Here is a 15,473-nt window from a genome sequence, read left to right as displayed (position 1 = left end):
TGGTATTAATAGTGGCATAAAAGCAAGTAGTGAGTCGTATCCACATCTGTTTGTGACAAAATTAGTTGAGAATTCCCTGCCCCAAGTTAAAGGTAGAGTATTAAAATTCGAGAGTACCTGGCAAGGTAACACACCGTCACAGATGTTACAAATGTTACAATATCATCACAATAGAATTAGAGAAGAACAAGAAAATGAACAAAGACGTATGAAAGACACGAAAATGAAAATGCTTGTTGCGCAGTCAGTTCCAGCTGATGGTCATAAAAGGGGTACAACACAGTCCAATGATTCAGCAGATCCTGTTAGAGGGACCTGCAACTATTGTAAACAGCCAGGCCATTATATACACGATTGCGCAGTTCTAAAACATAATATCTCTACGGGTAGAACGAAGGAGAGACCACGTCCGCCTAGACAGGATCAGATCCAACAACAAGTACCTCAGAATACACAGCCTATGCCAGTTCCACAACAGACCGCACCACAACCACAACAACAACAACAACAACAGCCACAGCCTATTGCTGCAACACAAAACACGACACAACAGATGTACCAGTATGCACAAAATGACTACCCAGAATATCAGCGCTACACATGAAATAGCCTAGAGAGGGAGGTTGGCCCACCCCTTATTGAGGTTCCTGTAGATCAAGAGGGTCCCTATGTGCAGAGTCAAGTATTAGGAAAAGACAGAAAGTTTCTACTCGATACAGGGGCAAGCAGAACCACTATCCGTCACAGCGAAGTCCCAGGGGTACCCCTCTCAGGCTCACAAAATATTTCCCTTGGTTTTTCAAGAAAGCCCACTATTAATGAAGTATCGCAACCGCTTGCATTATCGGTCGGTCCATTAACACGGACTACAGATCTATTACTCACAAAATCATGCCCAGAAAACTTGTTAGGTATAAAAACATTGAAAGCTCTAGGAGCTGTAATATGTTGTTCTCCGGAAGGAGTACGACTATTTTTGCGTGACTTTAAAGGTCACTATGTGTCTAGAGACATGGATCATCGGTTACAGAATCTACCTGCACATTTATGGGCACAAGGCCCCACTGATGTAGGTTGTATGCACATTACACCATATCGAGTTACACTCAAAACAGGAGTAGTATTACCACGAATACGACAATACAAGTTACCGCCAGATGCTGTTGTGGCTTCACTGCAAATCATTGACGAGCTCATTGCACAAGGAGTGGTTGCAGAGACGGACTCCAACATATGTAATTCCCCGATAATTCCGATTCTTAAACGAACTGATCCAAAGGCACCACCAGTATATCGATTGGTTATTGATCTGCGAGAATTAAATAAATGCATTGTACCACAATACCCTGTGGTCCCAGATATCTCTTCATTGCTAACAGCCATAGATTCAGAAGCAACGTTCTTTACTGTAATTGATCTCAAGAACGCTTTCTTTAGTGTCCCAATTGATCCGGAAAGCCAATATTTGTTCGGATTCAGTTTAAATGGACGAAGTTTTAAATTCACACGCGCACCTCAAGGATTCACAGAAAGCCCCAGCATCTATAGCCAAGCACTGAAAAGAGAACTTGACAGTATCCACATGCCAGCTAACACTGCCTTGCTTCAATACGTCGATGATCTGCTGATCACCGCCCGAAGCGAACCTGAATGTGAAAAAGCATCACTGACGGTTTTACATTTCCTAGCCGACAAGGGGCACAAGGTGTCCCCTTCAAAGCTGCAATTCTGTGTCCAGCAAGTTGTGTACCTTGGGCACTTGCTGTCCAAGGGGGGAAGACAGCTTACACCCGACCGTATCCAGTTAATTGTTAACATGCCGACACCCAAGACACAAAAGGAGGTACGGGCATTCATAGGCCTCACTTCGTACTGTAGGCAGTGGATCCCTCAATATGCATTTCTAGCAAAACCACTCATTCAATTGACAACACAGGAGGCAGCGACATCAACTGTCCTCCCTTGGACTCAGGAACATACGCAAGCTTTTGAAAACTTAAAGAAAGCTTTATGTCAAGCACCTGTCTTAGCAACACCATGTTACAGCAAACGTTTTACACTTTTTGTTACAGAACGAGAAGGTACTGCTTTGTCAGTACTCACGCAGGAACAAGCAGGATCACATAAGCCATGTGCTTATTTTTCCAGTACATTAGATCCCGTAGCTCAGGCTCTTCCTGCGTGCCTGAAATCAGTCGCAGCAACAGCTTTAGCAATCCGACAAAGCGATGCCATAGTGTTAGGACATCAATTGACAGTACAAGTACCACATGCAGTAGAGGTTCTCTTGAACCGGACCCAGACACAACACTTGACCATAGCAAGACTGACGGGTTATGAATTAACATTGTTCCAGCCACACATAGAAATCAGACGTTGTAGTACATTAAATCCTGCCACACTTTTGCCAGTAAGTGGAACAGACCCATTGGCACATGATTGTATTGAAGTCATCACTATTACGACGAAACCCAGACAAGACTTGACAGATATTCCATTATCAGATCCAGACCTGACATTGTATGTAGATGGTTCATGCATGAGAACAAGTACAGGAGAGTTAGTGGCCGCTTATGCAGACACAACAGACACTGAAGTTATTGAAACAAATTGTATCGATACCTTGTCAGCTCAAGCAGCAGAGCTCATCGCTCTGACACAAGCCTGTATTCAAGCCAAAAATAAGAAAGTCAACATATACACAGATTCACGTTATGCATTCGGAGTCGTCCATGACTTCGGCGTGCTTTTGGCGAGAGAGAGGTTATTTAACTTCTCACGGTGCCCACATCCAGCACGGTCCCCTTATTCAAGCTCTGTTAGATGCAATACATCTGCCGACTGCAATATCGATTATGAAGTGTAAAGCCCATACAAAAGTGACTGATATTATTTCTCAGGGTAACGACCTAGCTGACAGAACAGCTAAACAGACTGCTCAGAATCAGACTCATACAACTGACACGACAAAGACAATAGTTCCGACACCAACACACTGCATGACAGTTAAGGATCCCGCCCTTGATGTAATTGACATACAGACACATGCTACACCAGAAGAAATAAAGAAATGGACTGAATTAGGAGGGATCCAAACGGATCAAGGATGGATGACAAAGGGAAAATCTATCTGGTTTCTCCCCGACTCGATGGTTCAAGTCATCATTAACACAATACATAGTCCAGCGCACCTAGGAGAGAAAGCTATGCTAGACAGTATTCAACACATTTGGTTCAATAAACACTTGCGAGCAGCAGCTAAACAGAAAGTACGTACCTGTATGATTTGCTGTCAGTTCAATCCAGGAAAAGGCGTACCTGTAGAACAGGGTGGATTCCAAACCCCCGATCACCCTTTTGAAGTCCTCCAGATGGATTATATCCAGATGGAACGATGTCGAGGATTCAAATATGTCCTCGTAGTTGTGTGTGCTCTTTCCCGATGGACAGAGGCGTATCCCGTCTCAGATTACACTGCCCCGACTACTGCCAAACAGTTAGTTCGAGAATTCTTCCCCGTGTCGTGTACTCAGATAATGGCCAACCGTTCTCATCCGAGCTAATGAAACATGTTTCACTTTTGTTAGGCTATCAATGGAAATTCCACTGTGTCCGACATCCCGAGGCAGCAGGTCTCGTGGAGCGGCATAATCAAACTTTGAAAATTAGACTGTCCAAAGTATGTAGAGAAAAAGGTGTCGACTGGATAGTAGCCTTACCAGTTGCGCTCTTTTACATGAGAATGGTAGCACACTCTCGAACAGGGCTATCCCCGTATGAGGTGATCTTTGGTAGACCACCAAATATGTGGGGGACGCCTATACCCCGTAAAATAACTGATGTTGATTGTAATATGCTGACAGATTACCTGGCTTCCTTGATGTCTGCACTACAATCTTGTCGTTCACAGGTAGCTGCAGCTTTTCCCGATAACACTGAGGTGAAGCCCCATGACGTGGTTCCGGGAGACCTGGTACTGATAAGGAACTTCGACAGAAGGAACCCGCTGGAGCCTCGCTGGCAGTCGCCTAAACTCGTCTTATTAACTACAAGGACAGCTGTGAAGATTGAGGGACGTAAAGGGTGGTTGCACTCGAGCCATATCAAAAAATTTCATGGACTATCATCCGACTTGAATTATCCGCCCTGCATTCCCTCACAGACTGACTCAAAACTCCCCCTGGTTGACAGAACTGAAAAAGAAACCTATAAACTGAAACTAAGGTCTAGCAAGTCAGACAATTTGATTGTTTAAGTCCTCTCCAAGGTGAATCGGTTGAATTTGTCTCTGACATGTATCCTCTAGACCGAAATAGAGAGAGAAATAGACAGAAACAGCTAAAAAAATATGCGTACTGTAAATCACTTCGTAGTCACTGCATAGTGACATTGTTAATTATGTTTTTTCTAAGTCTTTTGATTATCATTACTAGTATGTTATTACACATGTATTACCCTATTTCCAAGCGTGCTTTCAATGTTACTGCCGAACATTCTTTTAGCGAACTACCCCCGCATGAGTTGTCCTATAGATTTGCGCTGCGCAACAACACATTCATTAGTATGTTACATCATTCTCATCAGACCAGCAATGCTACAAATTGTTGGATATGTGGCGACTCCCTCCCTATCAGAAATACAAGGGAGTTCTACCTCTCTTTCCGTATCCATTCACCCACAATGGCTCCTGTGGAGCATGGTTTAGTTTGATTAATTCCCTAGATTCAAATTCAGTAGTTTATCAAGACAACTGGGTTTGGGGAAACCTGAACCTAGTTTTACTTAAAGTCTGCTACCCTAACAAGGAGGGACTTCCCAAAAGAACAGGAACTGATCTAGAAAACGAAGTATATGGATTAGGTAACTTTACACTTAATCTCATGATCCTGAATGTTGAATCCGAAGCTACACCAATCTTGCCCGCTATGTCAGTATTTCCAGTTAGAGGCGAATTATGTGTAAGAAAGAATGGTTCAATTCACATGGGCCATAGTAAATGTACCACTGTAATAGAATTCAGTGATAAAGGCAAATCTACGTTTAGAGCTTCTCGTCACTCCTACTTCATCTGTGGTCACACCGCATACATACGCCTACCCCTAGATTGGGATGGTACCTGTTACATTGCATTCCTTCTGCCACCTGTTTTCCTAGCCCCGCCTGATTACCATAGGAATACCCATTTAGTACACAATAGACAGCAGAGAGATCTCCCGATTGTCGACTACACCGAAACAGCATGGGAGCAATACACAGATTTCAATAAAGGTTTCTTTCCCTACATAGGTACAGTCACTAATAGTAAGTTGATACGTAGATTAACTAGAACCCTTGAAGCAGTAGTGAATGAAACTACTTCCGCCTTAGGCAACTTAACAGAGGAGCAGTCTGCGATGCGGATTGTTGTTCTTCAAAACCGTCTTGTCCTTGACGTCATCCTGGCAGATAGGGGCGGAGCTTGTAGGGTCATCGGATCAAGTTGCTGTGTTTTCATACCAGAAAACGCGCCGTCAGTATATAAAGCCATAACTCGACTTCATAAGATCGTAAGCCAGATGCACCAGAATCCAGGCACCTGGACTTGGTCCGGTTGGTTCTGGAGCGTGTTGTCAGCCTGGGGATGGAGGATCCTATCCTTCCTAGGTATTGGCTTTCTCATTCTATTCAGTTGCTGCTTGTGTCTACAATGTGGGCCAGCGATTTGTGGTCTGTGTCCCACATCGTGTATCCCGCCTTCGAATTTTCACTCAAGATCCCGGAAGAAGAAAGAAGAACAAATGATGCTATATGAACAGATTGATGGATTGATGAAGATGGATATTTCATGAGGGTCCGTAGGGGACAAGGAGGGAATGAGGAAATATGAATTTTATGGTCAATTGTGTCCCCTATCTTAGACCCCAACGGCTCCATGTACATGCTACAAGTACATGTATGTTCCCTCCAGTTCTAGCTATGAAGACGCAAATACATGTGCGTCCAACGTCAACATGTCCTCTTTCAGATCCGCCATGAATGGGTCAAATATTCCATTCCTAAATATGATTGGCCACCGACTTTATATGGTTCACTTTTCTAGTTTTACAGTTCAGGCGAGTAGGCCCTGGATTCTGTCATCAAGCCTTTTCCTGCTTCTGCCTCTGAAATGCTCCAGCCTGGACCTGCATCCGTATCCATGAACTTTGTCCTACTCCCTGCGCGGCTAACGGTGCCTGACACGGCCTGTTGCCTGCCAAAAAAACTGTATTCAGCCTTCAAGTTATCTGCTCCGCTCCTCACCCAATGCATTCCTGTCTAGTAGTTTAGGTAAACATCCTTCCAGCTACCGAGCAAAGAGCTTGGCCTCGCTGTCTTTTTGCAAGTAATTCATAGCCCCTGTTACCATGGAAGATTCCTGCCCCTTGCATCTCATGTAGACACATAGACGCTTGTACATGCACTAACAGTCAGTATAGAATAGATTCCGTCCGAGAAACCTTTCCTGTTGGATAACACAGTTCCTTAAACAAAGATATTAGATACGATTTGGGATTAGGTTGATCTGACCCCCCAGACTTTTGTCTCCACATGTAGAGCTAAATGTCAATTCCCCTTCACCCTCTAGTTGCACGTCAATCACACGTCATGCGGCTGCGCGCGCATCTCTGCCAAATATTTCTGCCGACACTGCAGGATTCTCTTATGGATCCACCCACTTGTGACATCATTTTAAATGACGTTTCTAGTATACGCCTGTATTTACGCCTACTTTTCATTACGTATGTGTATTCTTATCTGTATTATCAGCTGTTACGCCTCCTGCATCTGTCTTAATGCAATGCTTTTCTTATATATATTGTTACTTGTCAATAATGTATTGCCTATCCCTTCCTGAACCTTCGTGGTGATGGAATAAGATTGCCTAGTTCGAACTATGATTCCTTTGTAAGGAATAAAGCCCTTTTCAGAACCTCTAATACCACGGATTCTGCCTCTTATTTTGACTGAGTTATTCTTACTAGACTTACCGCATAAAAATAGTACAGGTAATTTTAATATTTACCACACAAGGAATGGATGACTCCTCCCAGTAGCTATTGTGCCACCTGCACTTAACAGTACATTTGAAAAATGCTAAGTAATTTCTTAAGAGGGTCCCAGTTAGGAGAAAAAGCATAAAGGACAAAAAACACCTTTGCAATCATGGAACTCTTGCTTGAAGGTGAAGATTAATAAAGTAGTTATTAGAAAGTCAAGAAACTCCCTGTGACATCAGGAAAGAGGTAATACCCATTAAAATATCCTCAAGTAGACTGTGTGGAAGTTCTCAATGCAAGAAGCAAAAATGAAGGGCAAAACTAGAAGCAATGGGCAAAGTATGGGATGAAAATTATTGAAACATACATGTTGCAACACATCAGTTACTTCTAAAAACCTCCATATTTGATTAAAACAGGACCTGATATCACGGGAAAAGACTCAACTTATTCTTGAATTGGGCCCCTAGTATAGAATTCTCTGGTACGACCACAATCTTGGAAAGTGCAGATTATAAGGCTCATTTTCAAAAACTCATGTTATCAGTTTGGTACACAAAGAAAAAGCTGGAGTTTGACATCCTAAATCCAGTGCCAACCTCCACAATCCTGGCACTGCCCTTCTCATCATACGTTCATTAAGGTTTACGTAACATCCCGCTGAGTGAGTAAACCCCAGTGCTATCTAAGCAGTGAGTACACTTGGGCATGGGCTGAGTGCATATTCCACAAATGTGCTGCTTGACTGCACAATGAGCGCAACAAATTCTGCTAAATGCTTGTAATCTCTAGTAAACTCTCATCATTCCTGTTCAACAAGTATATCAATCACAACTTACATGGGTGACCTGGTAAAAATAAATGTGCTGTTTCTAGCAACTTGTGTTCCTAAAATCTCATATTCCATTCCAGCGCTAACTCAAATATCCTTTGCCAAAACAGTGCAGAAAATGGGACCAGGATAAGGCCTGTGGAATACACATGGATGTTTTATGGACCTGGGGCCGAATTACAGAAAGTGCCCTGGGGGTGCAAGGGCGTTTGCACCAACTTTGTGCGCCCGGGGGCAATTTGCTATTACAGAAGGGGCCGCAGATGCTCGTGCAACCCCTTCTGTAATACCGATAGCACTTGCGCACATAAAGCACCAGTGCTATCTGCAGGGGGCGATCCCTCATTTGCATGGGGGCATGCGCCACGCACATGAGGGAATGCCTTTGCTATCTGAAAGGTGGAGCCCTGTCAGTGCGCCCCATGATGACAGCCCTCAGGTGGGAAGACCCCCAGACATCCCCTTGGGGATCTCCAATCTCCTTCAAAAGTGCAGGTGGGATGCCATCTGCACTGTGAAAACACAGAACGACTGTTAATCAGCCGCTCTGTTTTTCACAGAAATGCATGGCCCCCAGGGCAGCACAAGTTCCCGGTTGCCCTGAGGGCAGCGCATTCATGGTAATAGGGCGCATTTTCACTGTTTGCACTGGGAGCACCTTCTTGAAGGTGCACCCGGTGCTAACAATGAAATTGAGCATTTACCATAATACAGCCCCTGGTCTATCAACCACTCTTAACCATGCAGTTCGGACTCTTATGGTTAGACGTTTTGTTCAAATATACCTGCACTCTTCTAAATGCTCTAAGGAGCTACTGTACCAGAATTACCTATTGACACCTTTGGCACAGGTCTCTGAGCACTGAAGCTGAACTTAGTACACAAATACCTAGATTTATAAGTGTAAAATTCTTGTTTTGTATTAATAAAATATACACGTATTAAGTGTGAGCAAATCTGTGTTATAGATTTTGGAAGGTGGGGGACCCGCTGCAGTAAAAGAACATCAACAAACTTGCAAGTTTGTGGATATTATTAAACCTCCCACTTGGGGTATAGATAGATATTTAAACCTCTGAAGGACAGATGAAAGCCCACAAAAGTGGTTGGAATGAAAGAGAAGGGTTTTCTCCATATTGAAAACATCATGGTCAGAATCAAGTTGTGAGTATTGCTGTTCGATTCTGCTATTAGGTGCAGGAAATATTTTTAATCAACAAACCAGATGCACTTTATACAAAACTTTGCACTGCACGTATAGTTACAAATGTTAGAAAAAAAGTGTTCCCCTAGAGGTTGGATTCAGTCTTGTTTATGTTTATGGAGTATAGTTCTTTTGTCCATTTTCTGATAGTTTTACATTGTCATTCTGTGAAATTGCTTCGGATGCAAAGAGAAATAAGATTGTGTAGCGATTTTTTTTTATCCCTACGAAAGCTGTATATTTGTAATATTAAATAATATATTTGGTACACCTTTTTGAAATGATTTTAATTAACTATGCATTAGTGAACTTACTTACTGTTTGGTTCTAATCTCACAGTCCACACAGAGACGTTTTAAGGCATGGACAAAGTGGGCTCTGGCCCAGGGCTCCAGCCTTTCAGGGAAGTCCCCTGATAGAGACAACTCTGTTCTTGGCCTGATAATCTTGAGTAGTTCTTAAACAGATTGTTTGAAATACTGTTTTTTTTAAATTTACCTTTAATGAGATTGATGTGTGAGAGTCTATCACAGACGTTTTGCAGAGAAATGTGTTTGTTTCATGCAACATCCATAAAAAAAAGTTTCTTTTAGATCAAAACAGGACCTCACATATGAGAAATGGGAAGGTCTCAGAGAAATGATTTGCAGTAACATTAGTGAAATGCTGCCGTGTTACAACATTGAAAACAAACGTCACCATGCCTGAAAATTAGATGTAAACACATTTAGAATTTGGACCAGAGTGCCTGTGCACCCTCAGTAACATGGCTAAGGAGGGCATGAAGAGCTGAAATTGAATTATAAACCAAAGCTGTTCTGAATAGGGGCGCCCAAAATAAGTTTGGCCCAGGGTCCCCAAAACCCTTAAGATGTCCCTGAGTCCACAGTCAGAGCCACGGACTACGCAACAGCCCGGCTGAATCCCACCTCTAAATATGTCTCAAAATTAGGCAGCCCAATAGCTGGTAGTCCACAGGCCACACAGCAGTCTTCTCTCAACAAACTATACATCGAGGCCTGAATACACTGGAAAAGGTACAAATGATAAAAACGATTTATGAGTGTTTATCTAGCAAAACATATTCTGCATTTTAACTTGTACTCTTTATTAGGCTGGAGTACATTCGTTAGGATCTGTATTTTAAATAAAGTGCAAATGAATGATTTGGGCTGCACCTTTACTGTTAAGCTGGGCTGGTGCTTAACAAAACATTGTTTTATGAATAGATTAAACAGAGGATATCTGCACCCTTTGTGAAAGCATTGAAGCTCTCTGCCCAGACTAAGAGCTACCTAATCCCCTAAATGATGCATACTCTAAATAGTCTGTACTCTGTCACTTTGATATCAGATACATATATTGATTCCTTTGTATTGTTCCTCTAACAGACATTCTTGTTTTCATATTTACAGAGCAGAAACTGAAAGAGGACTTTCTAGAAAACATATAATTGAAGGTGCGTATTGCTGTGTATTTTAATTTAATTCAATTTTGAAAATGTCCCTATATATCTTGCATCAGTGGAAATACTAGAATTATATGCAATAACTATGATTATGATGGCATACGCAATGGCGGAGGAGCGTTGCCCCATTAGCTGAGATCCAACAGGTGAAATATAAAAATATATTTTACTATTGTTTTATTTTTCACCTGCTGGCGAAGCCAAAGTGTGCAGGGAGGGGGTAGGAGGACTGGTTCCTGCGCTGTAAGTGCACATGTGTGTTAGGCCGGCGTCTCTAGGTTTGTTCAACCCAGCTGTATTGAGCAGCTGAGCTGGAAGAACAGCACAGACTCCCTGTCCTGAGTGGAGCAAAAAAGCAGCCTGCTCAGGCCAATCCCCGCACTGGTCTCATGCTTGAGAGCAGGGGGGATTGCACAGGGAGTCTCTGAAGCTGCCCCAGGGGCTGCTGGGACCCAGAAAGCATCGGAGAACCGAGGAGCGAGGTGGCAGAAGCAGCATCAGTATGTTTTTTTAATTTTGATTTTTAAAGCCATGCTCTCCCCCGCACTCCCACCTCCCGCACTCCTCCCTGCCCCCCACCCCCGCTCCCTCCACCCTCCCAGCCTCTATGTACATGTGTCAGCTGCTACTGAGCATACAGAATAAAAGCAGGCAATCCATCATTTGTGTTCTGAAAAGCTGATTCTTGCTCTGTCTCACTCACACACTGACACACAGGATGGCTGAAATCTGTGTGGGGAATACGGAGTGCAGAATTAACGATTCCGGATGGTATTTCCGCACCACTTTTCGGCCATCATAAGTTTAAGTCTCGGAAGGGGAAAATAACATGCAGCTCATGGAATGACTGGGGCAAACAATACAGACTTTTTCACATTCCGGAAACTTTACAACAGTTATTTCTCACTTGCCCTCAGCAACTTGAAACTGTCTGCAGAAACTTCTGTGGTATGACCTCATGGGTTTCTGCCCCCGGAAATGCAGGAACGCTGTCCACTCATTATCACCCAGAGCTGTATCCCCCCTCCTACCTTGGAATACCACAGCTCTTTAATCAGGGCTTTAGTCCTTTGAAGTGGTCTTAGTGAAGCATGAGTGCTACACAAGTACAAGCATAACATAAAATCATGTTCCCTTCTTCACTCCCCCATACCCTCTTTCCTTTCTTCACCCCCTCTTCCCTTTAATATCCCCCTCAGTCCTCTTCTGTTTCCCCACAGCAGTTTGAGGAGGTGTTGTGACAGCATAAAATCTATGCCAGGAAGCCACAAGTTATGATGCCATGAACCCCTCTACCCTATTTCCTGTACACTACTCTGTTCCAACACTGCACTTAAAAACAACTCCAGGGAAGTATTAATGCTATGCAAGCAACCAATATCACAACATCATTTTGCCTTCTTTCATTTCCCCTCTATCCTCCTTCTCTGTGTCCTGTGTCCTGCTTTCCTCTCATGGTCCTCCTTTCTCCTTCAGTTACACCCAGTACTTTACAGTGACATAAAGGGGGAACACATCATGTGCATGCAACCAACATCAACCATAGCATGAAGTTGTTTATTATAAGAGATCCCTCTTGCTGTTTCTACAGCATGTCTGCTCCACAGAGTTATATCACTGGGTTCCACCCTCACTCTTCCTAGAGGCGTTCTGCCTTACATATTGTCAAGTGGTTTCACACTGTCAGCCTGATTCACAAACTGCACTTTGTAATAACGTACACATTTGAATAGGTTTACTACTTTTTCAGTATTCACAAACTGCACTTCTGTAGGATCTTACACTTTTGAGTAAGTTTACTATTTTTTCGGTATTCATAAACTGCACTTTTGTAGTAACTAACTGGCACATGCATCAAGCAAAAATCCAGTCGGTAAAATACCGAATCGGTAAAATCACCCGTTAGCGAGTGTCAAAAACCGAATCCCAATGCCTCAACCCAAATCGTGAGAAAATAAAGAATCGCTAAAAAAATACCGGAAAAATAACTAATCGCAAATAACAAATCCGCAAAAATACCGAATCGCAAATTACCGAAGTCGCAATCACCGAAATCACAAATTGCTCCCGGCAAGTGCCAATGGCTAATAACGAATCGCTACACAATGCAACAAAACTCGCAAATACCGAAAATCCCAAAATTCGCTATTTAGCATGAGCAGATTAAGGGGAATCAGAACCTGGAGGTAAAGTAACAAAAACAAAAAACAAAAAAAAAATTCCACATGTGCAACAGATCATACCAATCAGCAAACCCTTAAATGTGGCCCAGGAGACCCTGTTGGCTAGCACAAAATGGCAGCCCTCTACGTGCTTGCAAGGAGGATGCAAATCAATGCAGCAGGACAGCGCAGGAGAAGGGTACAGGAGAGAGTATTCAGAGTGCGCATCACCTTGCTGGGACAGAATGAGGACGAGGTGTATGACAAGTATCGACTGAATCGTGCCATGATCATGAGCCTCATTGCAGACCTCGAACCACTCCTGCAGCACCAGACACATCGGACCAATGCAATCCCTGCGCACGTCCAGGTCCTATGCAGCCTGCACCTACTGGCCTCAGGAAGTTTTCAGGGGGTAATCGCCGTAGCCGGAGGCGTATCGCAAAGCGCACTCTCACACTTCTTCCAGAAATTCATAGATGCCATGCTGACAATGATACACACCCACATCAGATTCCCCACAACCCCACAGCAGTTGGACCGCTACAAAGAAACATTCTACCATGTGGCCCATTTCCCCCATGTCATTGGATGCATCGACTGTACGCATATCCCCATCTGTCCACCCTCTGCCAATGAGTACATATTCCGGAACCGCAATTCCTACCACTCAATCAACGTGCAGGTTGTGTGTGATGCCAAGCACATCATCACGGACCTAGTGGCACAATTTCCGGGGAGCACACACGACTCCTACACATTCCGTAACAGTGGCATCCACAGGCGTCTACTCAACGGAGAATTTGGAGAGGGGCTCCTGCTTGGTACGTACACATACCTCTTCCACACATGAGCACCACACATGTATGAACATCACCGTTGCTAAGTCTTTGCTTCTATCTTGTAGGTGACAGTGCATACGCCCTGCGGGAATATATACTCACCCCCTACCTCAATCCAGCAACACCACAGGAGCAACGATACAACGCGGCCCACATAAGCACAAGGAATGTCATCGAGAGGACCTTTGGGATTCTGAAGAGTCGCTTTAGAATCCTACATAAGACTGGCGGTGCCTTGCTATACAAACCTGATACCTGCTGTAGGATTGTAGCTGTATGTGCTATGCTGCACAACATTGCGACCAGAAGGGGGATACCCATAGAGGTGGACAGGAATCACGACTACCGGGATGACCAACCACCCGCCCGACACCGACAGGCACACGTCCCTAACACAGCAGAGGGCCATAGGAGGCGGACATACATCATGCACCATCATTTCTGAACCAGGTAAGAATGAAAGATGACAAATTATTGGTGGTGCTACTGTTTAATGCACAGGAGCACTGAGGCATGTACGACCAAACAAGCAATAAAATAATATATCCCCAAATAAACTGTTACAACAAAAGGCTGTTTTTGTCACGGCTGTGCAGCGTCAAATAGGGGAGGACCATGGTTGCCCCACCACGGTCAAGTATGACTGTCAGTTAGTCTAGTGGCGCTTGCCACGAACGCCAAGCCTCCTCTCAGGTGTCTCCTCCACCTCACCACGGCCTGTCCCTGTGGAGCAACGGGAACTGCGCCGCCTGGTGCTGGCCTCTGCTACCGAAACACTGCTCACACTTGAGGCAGCCTCACGGCTGTCCTCCCCTCCCAATGCGCTAGCACTGAATGTGCCGCTCTGCAGGTGTTCTACTGCAGCGGTGACCTGTCCTAGAGCCCTGGCTACATCCCCGCAAAAGTGTCCAAGGTCCACCTGCAGTGACACCGAGCGGCGTGCCAACACTGCGGTGCTGTTGCTCATCCTGGTGATGGCATTTGTAGAGGCTGCGGACCTGACCAAGTTCTGCCGGTGCCTCCTCCTCTCGCTCTCATGGCCTTCCCTCATGGCACGGGTGAGCTCATGTATGTCCTCCCTCAGGTACCCATTGCCCTCTGACACCACAGTGGTCATGTCCCTCACTGCCGCTGTCATGGCACGCATATCTTTGGCAAGGCACGCTATGTTAGAGCTGATTGTAGCCATGTGTCTCCCCTGCAGACGCTGGACACGCAGCATCCTTTCCTCAATGCCACCATTTGGGGAGATTGCAACGTCGCCTGAGGATTGTGAACTGCGCAGAGACCTGCGGCGCTGTGGGGGTCTGACACGTGCTGGTGGTGCAGCAGGCGGTGGGATGATTCGCGGACTTTGACCCGATGGTGTAGCAGGTGTTTGGCATGTTTCCATCACCTGCATGGGTGGAACTTGTGACCTGCGCCTCTGCTCTTTAGTTGCAGTTGTTGCGGCAGCAGGTGTTGCTGGTGCTGGTGGTGGTGGTGGTGGTGGTGGTGTGGTTGCTGGTGGAGGTGGTGAATGCGTATCTTGCGCTGTATCCATATCCGAATCGGCTGGTGTCTCCGAAATGATCAGCCGGCCGCTGTCGTCGGAATCCCCAGGAGATGCATCTGTGTGTGAAACAGTGCATGGTTAGTGGGATAGTTACACCTACGTAGTATTGTTAACATACATGTCCCTCTGTGATCCACTAAATAAACAGTCTATATCCAGCTTCTACTGATGTGGTGATTTTTAAATCTATTTTTTCCTGTGCATGCACACCGGGCTGACTTGACTACAACTCCCATGATGCACTAGTGTTATGAGTAAAGTTGTGTGGGGCAAAGCTGCATGCACACTCTGATCGTGCTGGGGGCTTGGGAATGGATTTACGCAATGCTGGGTATGGCCACAGGCATGCATCTTACCTTGGGCACTCGTGGCTGCGCTGGTGGTATCCATCTGG

At 44.7% G+C, this 15,473-nt stretch overlaps 1 protein-coding gene across 1 annotated transcript in view; it reads left to right on the top strand.

Moving 5' to 3' along the window:
- Positions 1-15,473, top strand: part of KCNAB1 (potassium voltage-gated channel subfamily A regulatory beta subunit 1) — an 822,927-nt gene that overhangs the window by 581,701 nt on the left and 225,753 nt on the right. Inside the window, exon 7 of the mRNA XM_085634769.1 lies at positions 10,468-10,511. Within this exon, the coding sequence (XP_085490895.1) occupies positions 10,468-10,511 (44 nt within the window). The remainder of the gene's footprint in view (positions 1-10,467; positions 10,512-15,473) is intronic.

Source organism: Triturus cristatus, chromosome 11 (assembly GCF_964204655.1).
Source record: "Triturus cristatus chromosome 11, aTriCri1.1, whole genome shotgun sequence".
In the NCBI taxonomy this organism is placed as follows: Eukaryota; Metazoa; Chordata; class Amphibia; order Caudata; family Salamandridae; genus Triturus; species Triturus cristatus.
Note: the sequence above shows the minus strand (reverse complement) of the source record. Positions and strands in the feature narration are given on the sequence as shown.